The 18,921-nt window shown below is 41.7% G+C and overlaps 1 protein-coding gene across 1 annotated transcript in view; it reads left to right on the top strand.

The window, feature by feature from the left end:
- Positions 1 to 586: 586 nt before the first annotated feature.
- tmem232 (transmembrane protein 232) overlaps positions 587 to 18,921 on the top strand; it is a gene marked incomplete at its 5' end in the record, with an annotated part of 29,012 nt that continues 10,677 nt past the window's right edge. Inside the window, 10 exons of the mRNA XM_084415192.1 lie at positions 587 to 717; positions 835 to 946; positions 1,336 to 1,441; positions 5,204 to 5,361; positions 5,506 to 5,602; positions 8,196 to 8,317; positions 8,401 to 8,549; positions 8,674 to 8,785; positions 9,552 to 9,714; positions 11,023 to 11,192. Coding sequence (XP_084271318.1) covers positions 587 to 717; positions 835 to 946; positions 1,336 to 1,441; positions 5,204 to 5,361; positions 5,506 to 5,602; positions 8,196 to 8,317; positions 8,401 to 8,549; positions 8,674 to 8,785; positions 9,552 to 9,714; positions 11,023 to 11,192 — 1,320 coding nt within the window. The remainder of the gene's footprint in view (positions 718 to 834; positions 947 to 1,335; positions 1,442 to 5,203; positions 5,362 to 5,505; positions 5,603 to 8,195; positions 8,318 to 8,400; positions 8,550 to 8,673; positions 8,786 to 9,551; positions 9,715 to 11,022; positions 11,193 to 18,921) is intronic.

Here is an 18,921-nt window from a genome sequence, read left to right as displayed (position 1 = left end):
CGTAAATGCTGTTGTACATATGTTGTGTATAGGCCATTTCCGTCACAGTAAAAAATATCATGGTTTGATAAATCATAATTATGACACACATATATGCATACATAAAAGTTCGATATTATGATATACTAAGAATTATTGAAAAATAAAAAGTAAAATATTACGGCATAAAAACTCAATTATGAAAAAAATCTACTTTTCGTGTCACAACGTTTTAACTCATCATTTACATTTATATTTAATTATTAATAATTCTGATAAATGTAATGAATAATTCCGAAATAAATGATTAACGTTACTACTTATATGTCAAAATGTCATATTTCATAAATATGACTTAGTATGTAAAGATGTTGACTTTTTTGTCTAATAATTATGACTTTTATGTCATATGATTTACCAAAGCATTTTTATTAGGTGACAAAATAGGCTTAGAATTTGGCTCCTTCAAAATATGATACGCAAAATGTTGTTGTTAACAAGGTAGCCAAGACAACACTTCAACCATGAAGAGGTACGTCACTGCCACATGCAGTGTGTGTGGACTTTTTGCGTTGTGCGAGACTTTGCTGAACCTGAACGCATCAGTATGCCTATACTCAAAATTCCTGTCAAACATTTTTTAGGAATAGTTTCTCAGTCTCAACAAAAGGATTTAAAAAAACGTTTCAGAAAAAGAGCCGAAGAAACTGATACTGCAAGAACCTCCAGTGTCAGAAGGTATTTAAACAAATTAATCGCAAATGATTTATTGTTTGCTGCAGTGCTGACGTCAAAATGAACTATTATTATTATTATTATTAAACTGAGATTGACTATGACATTTTCCTATTATAGAAATCCCTTTGAAACAACACAAGGCTTCATTGAAAAATACAATCATGCACAAGGCTCCAAGGAGCAGGAAAAGTATGAAAATCTCGCAGATGTGTTTCTTATTCGATGCAAGGTATTACACGTTTTCTTTATGGTTTAAATGCCCTAATTTGGTCTAAATCAATTCAATGCATAAACTGCTTAGACTAGTCTTAAAATTAAGTCATCTGCTTGTTATCTTCAAGTCTGTGCCTAACTTTTTAAAGTCAGTTACATAAAAAGGTAGATCGGTCTAAAAAAAAAAAAAAAAATGAAGACTGATTACCTTTTGACTAATTGCAAGTGTGCCGAATTAGTTCTTAAGAGAGAGTCTTAACATAGTGGCTAAGTTTGTGCAACTGGTCACAGAACCCTCGAAAAGGGCGCCTGACTAGTTGTAATGAAATTGGAGCATTACTCTCTCCAGCCACAAGGTGGAGACAAACCTCTATTGACGAAAACACTCGATTTTTTTGTCCTCAGCGTCGTGCTGGATTTATGTCTGTTGGTGAAGGCAAACATGTTGATCTCCCCGGGGCCTGGACACAGCTTCTTCTGCTGAGCTTGTGCAATGGAAAAGTTAGAAATGGTGTGTCAATGACTTGCAACGACAAACAGTTTTTTGTTTTTTGTTTTACAAAAAAATCATGGTACAATGTTACAGAATTCATAGTGAGAACAATAGCGTACTATTCTCTGAAACATCTAGTGGAGAGATCCACCTATAATGGGAAGGGCATCCGTACCTGACATCTGCAGAAGCATCCAATTGCACCAAGTCTGGCTAGACAGACAGAAGCGCACAGCCAATGCCAGGTAAGGCCCCACCCCCTTACCTGAGGGCATATAACGCCTGCAAGCGCTGCTTTTCTCCAGTAAGTATATTCGCTTCTCGTGCGGCAAGTGGGGCAAAGCTGGTGGATCTCTCCACTCAATGTTTCAGAGAACCGGGGTTACGATAGTAACCTGTTGTTCTCTTTCATCATCTCATGTTCGAGATCCACCTATGAGAGAGACATGGACAGCTCCCCGATTTCCCAATACACTCACAGTGAGGTTCTGTAAGCCAGAGAAGGACGGTCGCCCCAGGGAGGCGGTGGCTGACACGTCCCATAATCATGAACCTGCAATCCTGACGCACACACATAACTGCTGTGCACATGCAGGACATGAAACATGTATGTGGCACATACACACACACAATAATAACCCCAGCAACACGTGTATATTTACACCCAGGAAGGAATGTAAATGCATGCTTGGTGACAGGAATGTGCATGGCCTGCCGGCCCATTCACCCCCTATTCTTTTACTTCCAACGGGGTTGTAGGGAGGGGCTAAGAAGGCTAAGAAGAACTGAGCACTGATATGATGTGAGCCAATCGCACCACCGTTCAAACACTTGCCACTTACAACCATATAAGGACCGTGTACAAACGGCCCTGGCATTCTATATAGTAGCAATCACACGCGGCGAAAGCCCCAGTGCGCTTAGGTTCGTCCTCTCACGGGCCAGGCCCAGAGAGCCACCCTGTCCGGGTGTGGGTGATAAATCTCCCCGTTCGCTTGGAACAATAGGTCTGTACGGAGGGGGAGGCGCCACGGCTCGGCATATAACAGAGGGATTATCCGCCAGCCGTGGTGCTTTGGGCCACCTGGGTGCTATCAGAATGAGAGACAGACCCTGCTCTCTCACCCTGGTGGGAATTATCAGGCACAGGGGAGGAATAGCATACAGCAGCACTTTGGGCCATGGGTGGGCCAGTGCATCTACCCCGAGGGGCGTGTCCTCGCCCTTTTGCAAGAAGAACATAGGACAATGGTAGTTTTCGCGTGAGGCGAATAGATCTACGGTTGCCTGTCTGAATCTCATCCATAACATGTCCACTATCTGAGGGTGAAGGCGCCAATCTCCGTAAATTGGGTTTCCCCTCGATAGAAGGTCTGCGACTCTGTTCAGAATGCCTGGAACATGAGCCGCGCATAACAGGAAAACCCGTCTGCTCCACACCAAAAGCTTGTGAGCTAGAGCATGAAGTTTCAACGAGCGCACGCCGCCCTGACGGTTGATGTAAGCCACTGCCGTGGTATTGTTGCAGCGTACGAGCACATGATGTCCTTGCAGGCGAGGTAGAAAATGATTCAGAGCTTTCCATATGGTCATAAGCTCTAAATAATTTATGTGCGCTGAGCGTAATCTGCTCGGCCACAAACCGTTCACCGTTCTGCCCTCCTGGGTGGCACCCCAGCCTGTTAAGGACGCATCTGTCATCACAACTTTCCACATCATAACCGTCCCCAGAGGGGTTCCCTGTGCTCTTCCAGTGGCGCAAAGCTGCCGAACAGGCGCGCGTTACTGTTACAGAGCGGCAAAGATCGCGTATCGGGCTGAAATGTAGTGACAAAACCCATTTCATGAATGCTCTCATTCTCAGGAGTCCCAGCGGCAAAACCTGGATAGATGAAGCCATAAGACCCTGCAGTCTGAGGCATGTGCGATATTGTACTTTCGCCCCCTCTCTGAACTGCGACAGACAGTTCATTAGAGAGAGAACGCGCTCTTGAGAGAGACACGCTCGCATGGAGACTGAGTTCAACTCCAAGCCCAGGAAAATCACATTTTGACTGGGTGTAAAATTGCTCTTGTTCACATTCACCCTGAACCCGAGAGATGTGATATGTGCGAGCACATGGCGGGTGTCCTGCAACACTTTTCTCCTTCGATTCGGCTTTAATGAGCCAATCGTCTATGTATGTCAAAATCCTCAGACCTGACATTCTCATGGGGGCTAAGCCCGCCTCTGCACACTGACAGAAACTCAGAGGGCTTAACGAGAGCCCAAATGGCAGAACTGTGAATTCGTAACATGTGCCTTGGTAGGCGAAACGAAGAAACTTCCTGTGTGGCAGATAAAAGCTTATGTGGAAGAAAGCATCTTTCAGATCAACCGATGTGAACCAGTTGTTCCGTTTTATGGCGCGGTCGAGCAAGCCATGAGTTAACATTCTGAAATTGTATTTCCTCTAATATTTGTTCAACACACGGAGGTCCAAGATTGGGCGGAGAGAACCGTCCTTCTTTGGGACCAGGAAATAACGAGAATAAAATCCCTGATTCATCAGATTTGGGGGCACCACCTGAATCGCTCCCTTGTTTAGAAGGGAAGATATTTCCGCTTTAGTTGCAAAAGCTCCTTGGGCAGCACAAGGCACTGACTGCAATTCTCCGGGTTCTCCAAGGCTTTTTGAGCGTGTTTGAGGCCCAAGCAGACCACGCAGAAAGAGTGAAGGTCCTTAGCGGCGATCAGCGCACCGCACGTGGCCGGGCAGGCCCATGATAGGCTGTTCCCCGGAGAAGCGGCAGATTTAGACAGGGACATACTGGTGAAAAACTCAGAAAAATCCGTGGCGGGCAGCCGTGGAAGGGGGAGCAGGTGAGAAAAGCAAGAGCGCGGGCAGCTCCGGAGGCAGAACACAGCTAATCAGGCTGAATAAATTACTGTCACGCCTGGCGGAGGCTGATCAGGCGATATGTCCTCCTAAAGACACGCAAATGTGCAGTGTAAATCCAACCGAACTGTGTAAGTGCAGAGATCGCGAGAAGCGAATGTCAACTGGAGAATAGCAGCGCTTGCAGGCATTATATGCCCTCAGGTAAGGGGGTGGGGCCTTACCTGGCATTGGCTGCACGCTTCTGTCTGTCTAGCCAGACTTGGTGCAATTGGATGCTTCTGCAGAGGTCAGGTACGGATGCCCTTCCCATAGGTGGATTTTGAACACGAGATGATGAAAGAGAACCATCTTTTGACTCCACTACTCAGAGCGATATAGTATTAGATGTTAATGCTACTTGACACCTTGACAAATTACACTTTTAGAGGCAGGGTAGGCGATTTGTTCCAGAATTATTATTTTTTATTCTGGTTGAAAGTCTCTTCACATCCTGATAGCAATCACTAAGTTAAGTGGTCTTAATTTATTTATATGTGTATATATATTGTGTGTAGAAGGTGTTGGACCATAAAAAGTTCAGTCCAATGCAATGACACTTTTGTTTGCTCCTTGCTGTACACCTTCACGTGTTTTGGAGGAGGCGTGGCTTTGCTCTGAAGGGAGGGTTTGATCTCATGCTTTCAAAGCTAGCTGGCTATTGCTAGCCGCTCTGAAAATTACCTACCCTACCTTTCAAGACTGAATAATTGCAATATTCTCATACCATGGTTACTATGATTACTATGGTACATACATTTCCAAAAACATAACATTACCATGATAATTTGGTTCATTTTGTTAGAGAAAAAAAAAATTTTTGAAAGGTGATGCCCATGGTTTTATGGGTTTTTTTTTTCAGATTCACTGGATGTCCTGGTCGTGTCATTGGACCATGCACCCATCCATGCAGGTCAGATCCCTGTGCTGTTCCACCTGACAGAGTCAATCCAGTATTTCCTGTGCTCTGACACAACTCTGTCGGACCCTCCAAGTTCTTATAAGACGAGGATGCTGCAGGTATATGCTACACATATAAATATCATTAAACATGGGTCCTTTATTATAGTAGTTACAGAATTACCCATATATAAGTCTTTATTTATATATGTCTCTTTTTATATATAGTTCTGCTGACAGTTTTTTTTTTTTGTTTTTTTGCAGCTTGGTTATTTGGTCTCTCTGAGGCTGTTCATCTTTCAACTGACTGGTAATTTAAATGGACATCAGCTAAGCAGCATCTATCTTCACAGCTTAAAAGGTTTGAGCTTGTCTCAACTTAATCATTAGTGCAAAACAATAAAATGTTAAATTACATATTTTTGAGGGTTGTGACAAAATCATAAAATGAATCATGAATCAAAAAGTCTCTTGATCATAGCTGAAGCAAAGCAAAATAATGCTTCGCAAAAAAATAAAGCGAACATGACGAACAAATGACAAGGAAGAACAAAAAATGAACATCCAGTGCACAAGACTATATACAAGCAAGAGTTCGGTGTCATTTGCCAGCTCCACACAAATAATAGCCTAACACTCAAGCAGAAACAACGCAACCTCGGCATCTGTTTTCAGGGTCTGCTTTAGGGTGCTCCAGCACTGGAAAGCTTTTCTTATATTAACGCCATCCTTTTCTACAGTCTTTCTTCAAATCTCCCTCTTGCTCAATCTCTCTCTTCCTCCATCATGAGTGTAAACGCCCCCTACTGTTGAATGGTCGGATCCACTTTCAACAGCGTTTTTTTCAGAAATCGCTTAGCATCCTTTAACATAACATAGTATTATATAATACACTCACCTAAAGGATTATTAGGAACACCATACTAATACTGTGTTTGACCCCCTTTCGCCTTCAGAACTGCCTTAATTCTACGTTGCATTGATTCAACAAGGTGCTGAAAGCATTCTCTAGAAATGTTGGCCCATATTGATAGGATAGCATCTTGCAGTTGATGGAGATTTGTGGGATGCACATCCAGGGCACGAAGCTCCCGTTCCACCACATCCCAAAGATGCTCTATTGGGTTGAGATCTGGTGACTGTGGGGGCCATTTTAGTACAGTGAACTCATTGTCATGTTCAAGAAACCAATTTGAAATGATTCGAGCTTTGTGACATGGTGCATTATCCTGCTGGAAGTAGCCATCAGAGGATGGGTACATGGTGGTCATAAAGGGATGGACATGGTCAGAAACAATGCTCATGCCGTGGCATTTAAACGATGCTCAATTGGCACTAAGGGGCCTAAAGTGTGCCAAGAAAACATCCCCCACACCATTACACCACCACCAGCACAGTGGTAACAAAGCATGATGGATCCATGTTCTCATTCTGTTTACGCCAAATTCTGACTCTATCATCTGAATGTCTCAACAGAAATCGAGACTCATCAGACCAGGCAACATTTTTCCAGTCTTCAACTGTCCAATTTTGGTGAGCTCGTGCAAATTGTAGCCTCTTTTTCCTATTTGTAGTGGAGATGAGTGGTACCCGGTGGGGTCTTCTGCTGTTGCAGCCCATCCGCCTCAAGGTTGTGTGTGTTGTGGCTTCACAAATGCTTTGCTGCATACCTCGGTTGTAACGAGTGGTTATTTCAGTCAAAGTTGCTCTTCTATCAGCTTGAATCAGTCGGCCCATTCTCCTCTGACCTCTAGCATCAACAAGGCATTTTCGCCCACAGGACTGCCGCATACTGGATGTTTTTCCCTTTTCACACCATTCTTTGTAAACCCTAAAAATGGTTGTGCGTGAAAATCCCAGTAACTGAGCAGATTGTGAAATACTCAGACCGGCCCGTCTGGCACCAACAACCATGCCACGCTCAAAATTGCTTAAATCACCGTTCTTTCCCATTCTGACATTCAGTTTGGAGTTCAGGAGATTGTCTTGACCAGGACCACACCCCTAAATGCATTGAAGCAACTGCCATGTGATTGGTTGATTAGATAATTGCATTAATGAGAAATTGAACAGGTGTTCCTAATAATCCTTTAGGTGAGTGTATGTATACTATGGAAGCCCATTTCCACGACATAAGGGAAAAGAATCATGCTTTGGTAAATCATAATAATGACATAAAAGTTCAAATGAGATACTAAGACATTATGAGATAAAACATTTAAATAAAAACTCAAATTTATGACTTAGTCAGTCAGAAATTGACAAAAATTATGAAATTATGAGATAAAATGTTGAAATTATGATATAAAAAAAAAAACTTTTCAGTTGTCATTTTATCTAATTCATACTTAGTATTTCATCATTTTGACTGTCATAATTATGTTTAACAACCACTGATCTATAGAATGACATTATATAGATCAGTGTTAACAATGCTTTTTTTTTTTTCTTTTTTTTTTTTGGTGGCAGAAATGGGCTTCCATAATTATGTTATTATGATATATTTATATTTTATTAAAATGATGGGTAACACTTTAGTTTACGATCCAGTTCTCACTATATTAACTAGTTGCTTATTAGCATGCATCTTACTAGTATATTAGCTGTTTATTAGTACTTATAAAGCACAAATTAATGCCTTATTCTGCATGACCATATTCTACATCCCTTAATCCCACTCAATACCTAAATTTAACTACCTTACTAACTATTAATAAGCTGTAATTAGGAGTTTTTTCAATGCAAAAGACACAGTTAATAGTAAGTCAAGAGTGAGAGCTGGACCCTAAACTAAAGTGTGACCAAGTGATGCATTGGGTTATAGAGTGAGGACATGTGACTCCAAAATTTAAATGTTGCAAATGGCAGGTGAAATTGTGGGACATGTTTTGTCCAATGTCGCAAGAATCAGTGGAATGCATATAAAGTTTGCAGCTGTCTTTATCTGTTGACAGGGCTGTTGAAGTGTGAAACACGCTACCAAGAGTTCCCGAACATGTTATTTTCTGTTCACTTCATGATGTGCGTCGGGGAGGTTTTATGTGGCCTCAAACTTACCGAGGACACTTCAGTGCAGGTTTGAAGGCTAGGTCAATTATATCAGAAAAGAAGTTCTGAACTGAACGATTCACTGTATTGAAAACTCTATTTGATTGACAGGTCTCTGTGGAAGCACAGGAGCATGGTGTTAACCAGGTCCTGAGGCAGTGCCTTTTCAGCTATCACTGTGTGCAAAACAATGGCACTCAGCTCTCTCAAGTGATCAAACAGCTTATGTTGCTGAGAGATAAACTTCAACAAGACAACTGGTGCGTGAAGTGTGTTTGTGAGATACTTTCCACAGGTTTTTATGTGATATAAGCAGCTTATAGGTGGAACTGTAGGTTAAAATCCCAGAGTAACATCAGTCTTTTTTACCTCCACCGTTCTCAGGGTCGACTGTGGGTTAGGACTGATGATTCTGGGAGAGGCTGCCAAATCTAGCATGCTGTGCCTTCAGACCCTTATGAGCCTTCACATGGTCCAAACACAAGAAAGCACTCAGGTGCTTAAGAAAGTACTTATGAACTTAAAGGAATAGTTTTTAAAAAATAGTGAGAATCAGAAAGTAATATGGGTTTAGAACATCAAGATGGTGGGTCACTGACAAAGAGTGTCCAACAAAGATAAAAATGCATAGATCGGCTGTTTCTATGGGCTGCTATACATCAACACTTGAGAGCTTGTTGGCTGTGCATCTGCAACCGTAGTTAGACGCATGTATGAATATCTATATCTGCAATAGACTTCAGCAGATGATTTTGCTGAACTAACACAATACAACAAGACGAAGGTGTCAGTTAACAAGACATTAAAAAGTTATCTGTAATAAAAACAAACTGTAATATTGAGTTAATAAATAATAAAAACACGAAGCAACACATTCTTACCTGTGAAAGTTTATCCCATTTCTTTAGGAATTTAAATCTCGGCAGTTTCACAACCAGAAGCTGATGATACACTTATAGATGTATTTATGGATTTGCATTTTAATGTATTTTTGAATAAATAATTAGATTAGACAAAAAAATCAGCATCATTGATGCTGGTGACAAATAAGATGTTCTGACAGAATCTGGACAGAACAGAAACGAAATGTTCTTTTTTTGTGTGAGATATTCCTTTAAATAAATCTGTGTGTCATACTCGCAGTATAAAGAAAAGGTTCTGAATACATCTTTAATCATTTGATTAATTAATACTCATTTTGTGAAAGTTTTTTCATTTATTTATTTGTCTGTATTTTGTTTATGCAGGAAATGGCATCACAGAAAGCATCCTGGCCATGGCAGTTGGAGCACATATACTGCTCCATTTTGATTGACATTTGCCTGAACAGCTGCTGTGCTGAAATTAAGAAAACAGCCCTCTTTGGGCTGTCAAACTCTTCTCCGTGCAGCTGTTCTGGAGGACTTTTAACTTTGTTAAAACAATGTAAGTTCTTTAAACAGAAATATGCATAAAGGCTGTGTCCGAAAGATTTAAAATGCTGCCTTTGGAGGATGCATTCCAAGGTTGGAAGGCATCAAGGCACATCCAAACCCAATGTTAGCTTCACTTCCTGTCTCCTGAGATATCTTCATCTAGTGGCTGGTGGTCAGTTTGTGTGTAAATGTACATTTTTGACCAACGTTTTCCCCTTTTTATGGCATTTCTTTGCTATTGTAAATTACTATTGTAGTAATGAAATATTTGCTTAGTTATAACCAAAGCTCTCTCTATTTTGTTCACTAAACCGTAGATCAGTAAACCGTTACGCCTCAGAAGTTTGAAATCAGTTTGTTGAGGTATCTTCATGCATAAAGGCCAGCAGCCATATCACCCTGTAGCCCAAGACTGGTTGCCCACTGAAGCTAAGCAGGGCTGAGCCTGGTTAGTACCTGGATGGGAGACCTCCTGAGAAAACCAGGTTGCTGCTGGAAGAGGTGTTAGTGAGTCCAGCAGGGGGTGCTCACCCTGTGGTCTGTGTGGGTCCTAATGCCCCAGTGTAGTGACGGGGACACTACTGCCAAAAAGAGCACCGTCCTTCGGATGAGACGTTAAACCGAGGTCCTGACTCTCTGTGGTCATTAAAAATCCCAGGATGTCCTTCGAAAAAGAGTAGGGGTGTAACCCCGGCATCCTGGCCAAATTTGCCCCTTGGCCTCTGTCCATCATGGCCTCCTAATCATCCCCATATACTGATTGGCTTCATCACTGTCTCCTCTCCACCAGTAAGCTGGTGTGTGGTGGGCGTTCTGGCGCAATATGGCTGCCGTCGCATCATCCAAGTGGATGCTGCACATTGGTGGTGGTTGAGGAGATTCCCCCATCTATGTAAAGCGGTCTCAGAAAAAGCGCTATATAAATGTAACGAATTATTATTATTATTATTATAAACGCTGCAAAGTCATTGCCTGACAAGGCAGCGAGGCAACAAGTCAGCTGCCTAAGCTTTCGGACACAGCCAATGTCTGCATTAAACTAGAATCATACTCAGAACTAGAGGTAGTACTAGTGGGTAATTACATAATACAAGTCTATGGGATAAAGTTTATATACAGTGGCTTCCAAAAAGTATTGTCACATACAATTACGTTTCTTTATTACACCTGTGGTTACTTGAGGAGAACTGACTTTCATAACATACATCCACTAAAAGTATAAAGTAAGCAAAAAAAAACGCCTTTTCAAATACTTTTTGGGGCTACTAGTCATAATGTCTATTATAAAGACAAGTAAAGCAGGTATCTGTGTCTGTAGCGCATGAAGACAAATGGAGGCTGCGGTACAGTGTGGTTCAGGGTTTGGCACACATCAGCCGGAGGATCACGCTTTCAGAGAGTCTGAGGAACACTGCCTGGATAACACTTCAGAAACACCTGAACCAGGAGACAGACCCCCGCATAATCAATGCTGTGAGGATCATTGAGGTACTCCAGCTTCCTGCTACTACAAAGTAAATTTAGTCCAAATATTAACACACTACTCACAACTGAAGAAAAAAACAATTGCTCTTAAACTGGCCTGTCAATTACTCTTATTAACACTTATGTCTCTTACTCTTATGTCTTTTCACTAGGCTTTTCTTGTTTAGAATATTTCCCTCTGCTTATGTTTCTGAAGCCAGCAAACATTAGTTACGAGCAGTGTTGGGAGTAATGCGTTAAAAGTAACGTGAGTTACGTAATCAGATACATTTATTCAAGTAAATAGTATTGCATTACTATTAAATTTACATCAAAATATGTGAGTTACTTTTCAAATAATAATTTATCGACTGACACCTCTCCTGTCCCCATGTTGAGAGAATTTGGGAGTAAAGGTGGAGAGGTGTTATGTGCGCTGCAATGATTAAATATGTTAAAAATTACAAAAGTATACTTTATGTATTTAATCTCACTTTATTAACCAATATCTTTGCTGCCGTCACATTTGTCAGTTGCGGTAACCTTAAGTACCAGCAGATGGCAGCCTCGTCCCTCACTGTTTCCATAGACTCTTTTATTCCCGGACTTCATTTCTTAGTACCCTCTGCCCATTATTAGTTAACCTGTTTCAGCTGTGTCTTGTTTTATTAGTTAATTACCCTGTCTATTTAAATGCCTTTTGCCCTGCATTCATTATGAAGTCTTGTTTGTTTTGGTTTGCACTTGCTGTCAGCATTTCGAGCAGGTCCTATGTTCCTTATGTTTATCTCTGCTTGAGTTTTGGATTCCTCGTTTCTGTTAGCCCTCTGTGAATTGTATGTGTGTTTGGACTGATTACATGCGCTTGACCCTCTGCCTGGTATGGACTATGACTTTAGATTACATTTATCATTAAACTGAATGCTGTCTTACTACCACCACCACCACCAAATCATAACAGCTGCTAACTCTTGATGATCAAATTCAACCATACCAAAAATCTTAAATAACTTTAGATAAACATCACATTTGTTTAATTTTTGTTTTTGTTTTTGTTGCTGAATTAAAAGTGTTTACTTCAGCAATAAACTTACTTCTTTCTTTTCCTGCGTCCTATTCTTCTGTAATCCAGAATGTCAGCACAGCTGAAAGGTTTGAGAGCTGTACAGACATGAATTTGCATTTCCTTCAGCCTGAGGCTGTTACAGATTGTGTTGCCAGAACACACATGAATATGAAGATGAAGGAATAAGGCGGTCTTTAATAAATCCACATAAAGAGAGCATATCACACATCCAAACATAGATGAGACCTGACAACAATGAACAGAAACAAGATAACTTAAATACACAGGCAAACAAGGATAATTAAATCACACACACGACACACCTGAACTGAATGACGAACCAAATGAGTGACCATGACAACAAACTAGGCAGGGAGAAACGGTGCAAAATTAACAAAGTCCAAACTGAGTGAAACTGTGAAATTACACCCCCTCCCAGACAGGCGGGACCTCGCGCCGGCAGATGAATGGAAGAGGCTCTGGTGGAGGACTAAAGTCCAGGAGAGGGATTGAACGGAAAGTCCAGGGTGGTGTGATCCAGGGAATGGCCTTGAACAGGGACAGGCAGGTGATGACCCAGGCCACAGCCAGAACTGTGATCCATGGCGGTGGCGCTGAAGGGAGGAGCCATTGAAGTAGGCATCCAGACAGCACCATGGGGATGACTGAGCCTTAGGGGTGGAGCCGGAGAGCAGCGGACGGCCTGCAGATTCGTGGCGAGAGTGGTGCAATGTCCGACACAGGTGGAGCCAACAGTCTGAGGGAGCCCGAATGCCTGATGCTCCTTGCTGGAGAAAGGAGTGCAGGTCCAGGAGCCAGGGCAATGGGTCGAGGTGGATTGGAGCGTTCTGAGGCTGAAGGCGGAGCCACGGACTCCCCACAACCAGGAGGAGGTGGCTCACAGCAGGCACGAGGTATGGCCACACCACTGAGAGGAGGCTGGGGTGGTACTAAGGGGCTAATGGGAGACAGTGATGACTGGGTGGCAGGAGTGGCTGAGGCTTGGAGAGGAGATTGACGAGAAACACAGGGATTGACAATACACATATTAAGGCCAAGGTTGTAGTTTAGAGAGTAGGTGAGAGATGGAGGTTGGGTGGGGCCAGCGGGTCTGATGATGAAGATTCAAATTTGGGCTGGATTAAAGGAGGCAGGGGATCCAACTCTCCAAAAACAAAACAAGAGTCTATTAAAACCAGAAACTCTCACTCTCAGTGGTGGGAACATGGTCGGAGCTCACTTCCATACCCTTGTACTCCAAGAGGGACCCACAACGATGGATGGGCCAGCCAGCTCTTGCACCTAGTCAGACTTGGCTAACTCAGGCATGTCCTGCTCGATTGCTCCACTTGGCGCGGGTATCACGGCGGAGGCAGACTTTTGGTCTGCGGCGGGCTCGTGCTGTCGCTCATCACAGCGGGATGGCCTCTGGCTGGGCACTGGGTTGGGAGTGGGGCTATCCTTTATCCTTGCATCATCCTCGGTTCCGATGGTGAGCAGAGATCCACAAGATACCAGCACCCAGTCCACATAAGCAGCAAAGGTCCCTCGATGACCCTTCTTGGACAACTGCGCTTTCATGGCAATGTAAAACTGTTTCAAAGGTTGTAGTCATTTCTCTTTTGGTATGAAAGGGCCTTTACATTTGCCAAAAATAGAACATAATAGATTTCTTTTTAAAAATGTTGGGCATCTGAAGTCTTCATAAGAGGCTGGATCCAAACTGGAGCTGACGTACTCTAGTTACTAGTTAGAGATGTGTCTTTAATCTCGATTAAAACTGGGAAGTGTGTCTGAGCCCCGAACATTATCAAGAAGGCTATTCCAGAGTTTAGGAGCCAAATGCGAAAGCTGTCTTCCTCCTTTAGTGGAGTTAGAAATCCTAGGTACTGCCCGAAGCCCAGAGTTTTGTGACCTTAAAGAGCGTGATGGATTATTGGGCTATAGAAGATCTGTTAAACACACAGGAGCTAAACCGTTTAGGGCCTTGTAAGTCAGTAGCAGTATTTTATAATTGATACGGAACTTAAAGCTAGGGTAGGTAATCCTGTTCAGAAACACTTTTTTTTATACTGGGTGAAATGGTCCTTCCATCCTGAGAGTAGTCAATACATTATGTGTTCAGAAAAAGGAATGAAAACAATCAGACCTCTGTAGCAGCTGCAGGACAGTAAAAACTCTGACCAATCACTGCCACTCGGTCCGAGTGTAAAGAACCAATCAGATGCCTTCATGTCTCGTGCCCGAGCCCCACTGCGCGCGCTGCCCTGCGTGCACTCATCACATGTCACCGTTCCCGGAAATATTCAGCTAAGCACCTGCATATGCAGTCAGCGAAGGCAAACAAGGCAAAAACTACTTCCTCGGACCCTGCCCGCACTCTTGAACGACCTTCTCTGCTTCGCCCTCAACCCCGGACCTGTCCTCGAACCGACGATGCGGTATTTGTCTCCGGACTCGGAGTGTACGTTAGTCTTCATTAGAGTCAACAATGTTTTCATCATGGAAACTCTTACATGCAAAACACTGTATATGTTATGAATCTTACACGAAATTCACCTTCATCACAGTGTAACTGATGGTAATGGAAAAACGTGTATCAATGCAACCTGTTTTTAGTTTTGCCTTATAAATATAGCTCGTTACCGAATCAAACTTTACCAGTATCGATATGCTTGCTTGATAGTGAGTACTAAAAGAAATCTTATTTGTTTATATTCATAGTGATAAAGTTAGGTATTTCATTACATGTGATTCTGACATGATGTCACTGTATGTACTGCGCTCCGTCCTCTCCACTCGTCTCAGGTAATAAATGCGTCTTCCAGCTGAGCCTGAGCGTTTGGCGTCGCGCGTTCATGTGTTTTGGGGGCGTGGCTTTGGAAGGAGCTCAGAAGGGAGGGGTGGGAGTGAATGGAAATAATGAGCTGTGTTTATTGCAGATTAAAAGGTCTACAGTCACTCGATTTTTATATTCTCTTTTTCAGAGTACTTACATTTTAATTATGTATTGGTATATAAAGACAGTTTAAACAAATTTGGAATGTTTTTTTTTTTAGAAAAATCCTACCTACCCTGCCTTTAATAGATAAGCAGCGTAGAGATGATAAAATTGGTGTTATAAGATCTTATTTTCTTGACCTATGTTCCCTCGCAGATAGATCTAGCTGAGGAGCTTTGGACGGGTCTTTCCCGTCCAAAAGACCCTTGCATTATACTGTTACACATGCGTTTTCTTTCTCAACTGTTTACATTCACTTAAAACATAACTGTGCTTATGTGAATACTCACCAAGACCAGCATTTTGAAATTATTTAGTGTATTTGACTGTTTAAGCACAATCAGCAGCAAAAAAAAATAATAATAAAAAATAAATTAATGCTGAGACGAGACTTTATGTGTGCACTCTTTGAGTGTGAGCACAAAATGTTGGAATGAGTAAAATTATGCGCAATACATGCAATCCCACGCCGAAATTCAAGCCCTGTAACACCAACAATATTCATCCGGAGCAAATGAAACAAGTGAGTGAGGGGAGGCGTGTTTGTGTGTCAACTTGCTGTCGGACAGATGACAGAGTGAGAAAGCTCAGCTAGTATCATTTCTCTATTCTGTGGAAAATTAGTTTTGGAAGCATTTTAGATATTTCAGGATCGATGTATCAAATAATCAATATTTTTGATTGCACTTAGTTTATTATTTCAGATGCCTTTTTAAAAGACTACAATTGAAAAATGTATATATTATATATAAAATTCAACCCCTTGTAGGAGTGACTGCGTTACACGTCACTGCTGAAATCCACCCGCAATTTGCCAGGTTGGCGGGTGTTAATGTCCAGCCCTGATTGTATGGTTTGCTATTGCTGCTATCTCATATGAGGGCTGCGAGAGGGGGTGGAAGTTATTTTAATTTGCCTCATAAAATCTCAAATGAATACAATAACACTTATTTTGTATCACTGTATTCTTTACTGTGTTATACTATGTGTGTCTGTACATCTGGACAGATATGGATCTTACAGTGGCGTTACTAAATGTTATAAATGGCAGTTATTGACCACAGTGTGGATGTTTTTATGTGATCTGCAATGAATGAACAAAACAGACCTGCTGATGTACACCTGTATGCATTATCAGTGGTGCTTGTAAAGTCCCCCCCCCCCCCCCCCGCCCCCCGCTTTTTATTTAAAACTATCATTAACTATCTGAATGTATTTTAATTAATGATCAAATAACGTGAAATTGTTTCTTAATGTCATTAAAGTTGTTAATATATAATTTGTGAGGCACATCATTTATTGGTAAGATGCGCCAAAGTGTTTTTTCGCTGCACATGAGAGTGAAATGCTTGCACTGCAGAGCCCTGCCAAACATTACAGAATAATCACTTAATAATTTACTGCTATCATAGCTGATGTAATATTAAAGTCCCCCTGTAGTCAATAATTGTATACCTTTAAACTCATCTTTGATCACCAAAATGACATATTTAAAGGAGACATATCATGCCTTTAAATTGTTCCTTTTTACATATAAATCATACATTTGTAGTCTATATAAAGCGGAACTGCAATACTTGGGTCTGAATTCTTCATTATTATAGCTCCACAGGACCCTTTTCTACCCCTTTTCTGATGTGCGTCTGAGAGCAACTCGTTTTGGTGCGGTCTCTTTAAATACAATTGAGACACTTCATTCCCCGCCCCCTCTCCAGGTTGCAGAGTTTCAACTCCACCCCGTTCGGCCATTTTTGTAGTTTGATATCAGAGATACGATTATCTAGCGGCACAGAAACTTTTTATTCACACGTTATTAACAAAATGTCAACAACGGAAGACTTGTCCAGCCAGCCTTACATGTTCGAGCCAGAGTCGCGCGGAGCCGGAGCGAGAAGAAAATGAAGACGACGAACCTGTAGAACAACGTCTTCATATGGATGTATCGCACTGGTGTGTACTGTATTTACACATTAAACTTTGGTCTTCCGACCTTTTACCACCGTGTCGATTTATTTTGATTAATATGTGCGAGGGAGAGAGAGCAAGACAGCGTCTAGTTTGGAGACAGTGATGTCTTGTTTACACTTTCGTCTGGCTCTGAAGAGAGAGAGAGAGCGCGCGCGCGACCGGTGTTGTGCCGAATTTCGACTCCCTGCCAAATTATTACCCCCCTCGTTGAAGTCAGTACCTGATTGCCTAATCCTAACCCCACCCCTAATCCTAACCCCTCCCCCACAACTAATCTAAACCTACCAATACTAGGGGGGTAATAATTTGGCGGGGGTAGAAATTCGGCACGACACCGGGTCTCTCTCTCTGCTCGTTCTTTCAGTTAAACATGCGCCCTTGTCACAAGCGCGGCAGTTTATCTACATTATACGGTGTAATGAAGCGTGTGGGTTACTACATCCAACAACCGAACATTTTAACTTACCCTCTCGTAACTTCTGCATCCTTTAGCTTGGACTACAAAATTGCAACGAGAAATAAAAATGGCGGATTGCTCGAAGTGTTGGGCCGGAAGTCGATGTCCTTATTTGGCAGTTCCGCTGCAAATACTGTGACGTAATAGTTCAAAAAACTTCATAGATAACAGAAAAATCGGAACAGGTTGAAAAATATGACCAAAACAGAATATAAAGATATCAACGAAGCACCTGAAGAAAATAATTTCATATTTTCTGTACTTCTAAACACTCCAAATATAAAACAAAATGCATTTAAGGGCTAAAAAAGTGCATTTGGCATGATATGTCCCCTTTAAATGTTTTTTCAAAAAAAAAATTCTTCATGCCCTAAAAAAGCTTGAATGTAACTACTACACCCTTGCCTCATTTAGTATATGCAGTTCTATGAATATGCAAATCAGCCCCACCTCCACTCACTCACACCAGGGCTGCGGCCAGCCCCGACAAAAAGTTGCAGAACGTTTTTTAACGGAAACGGTGGTGCGTTGAACACCCTGTTCTGATGACGCAAGAGTTGAAACTATGGCAGCTGAGAAGGCCATTCTTTGTGTACTTTTTGAAGAATTTTCAGAGCCTGATGAAATAGGTATAAATACGTGTTTAATACTGCAAAATACGCTCAATGTTACAGTCACTGCCCTTGCCATCCAGAATAAAAGAGAATATCCCAGTCGAGTGAAGAGATTTGTGGAAACTGTGGTTCCTAATTATTGTGATCCAAAATTTGCCTCGCATTTCAGGATGAAGGATAATCCACCTCTTACCTCCAAGACTGTTTTATGATCTATATGACCTTATTATTTTTATTATGAGTATTAGGCTTATCATTATTGCTGATCACTGTTGATATGCTATATTTTTACTAAATAACTCTTACGGCAAACGTATTCGAATATCTTCAATTGTTGCGTATACCGAGCTGCAGCGGACACATTTGTAAACGACTTTACTTGGACCCATTGTGCGAGCTGTCTCTTTAATACCGTGTGGTTTATATACATGTTGCTGCTGATTGGGCTGACATTTTTGACACATCCACCAAACAAGAGAAAACGTATGAAATGTTTATCCCAAAATAAACATTTGCTTCAAAAGGTAAAACACAACACCATAAATAGCTTAATAAAGGAAAGTCATATACAATATGTAAACTACCTTTTTTAATCTCTTAAAGGGGTGGTTGATTATGATTTAGAAACGACGATGAAACCGCATTTT

The sequence above is a fragment of the Rutilus rutilus genome (assembly GCF_951802725.1).
Source record: "Rutilus rutilus genome assembly, chromosome: 7".
Taxonomy (NCBI): domain Eukaryota; kingdom Metazoa; phylum Chordata; class Actinopteri; order Cypriniformes; family Leuciscidae; genus Rutilus; species Rutilus rutilus.
Note: the sequence above shows the minus strand (reverse complement) of the source record. Positions and strands in the feature narration are given on the sequence as shown.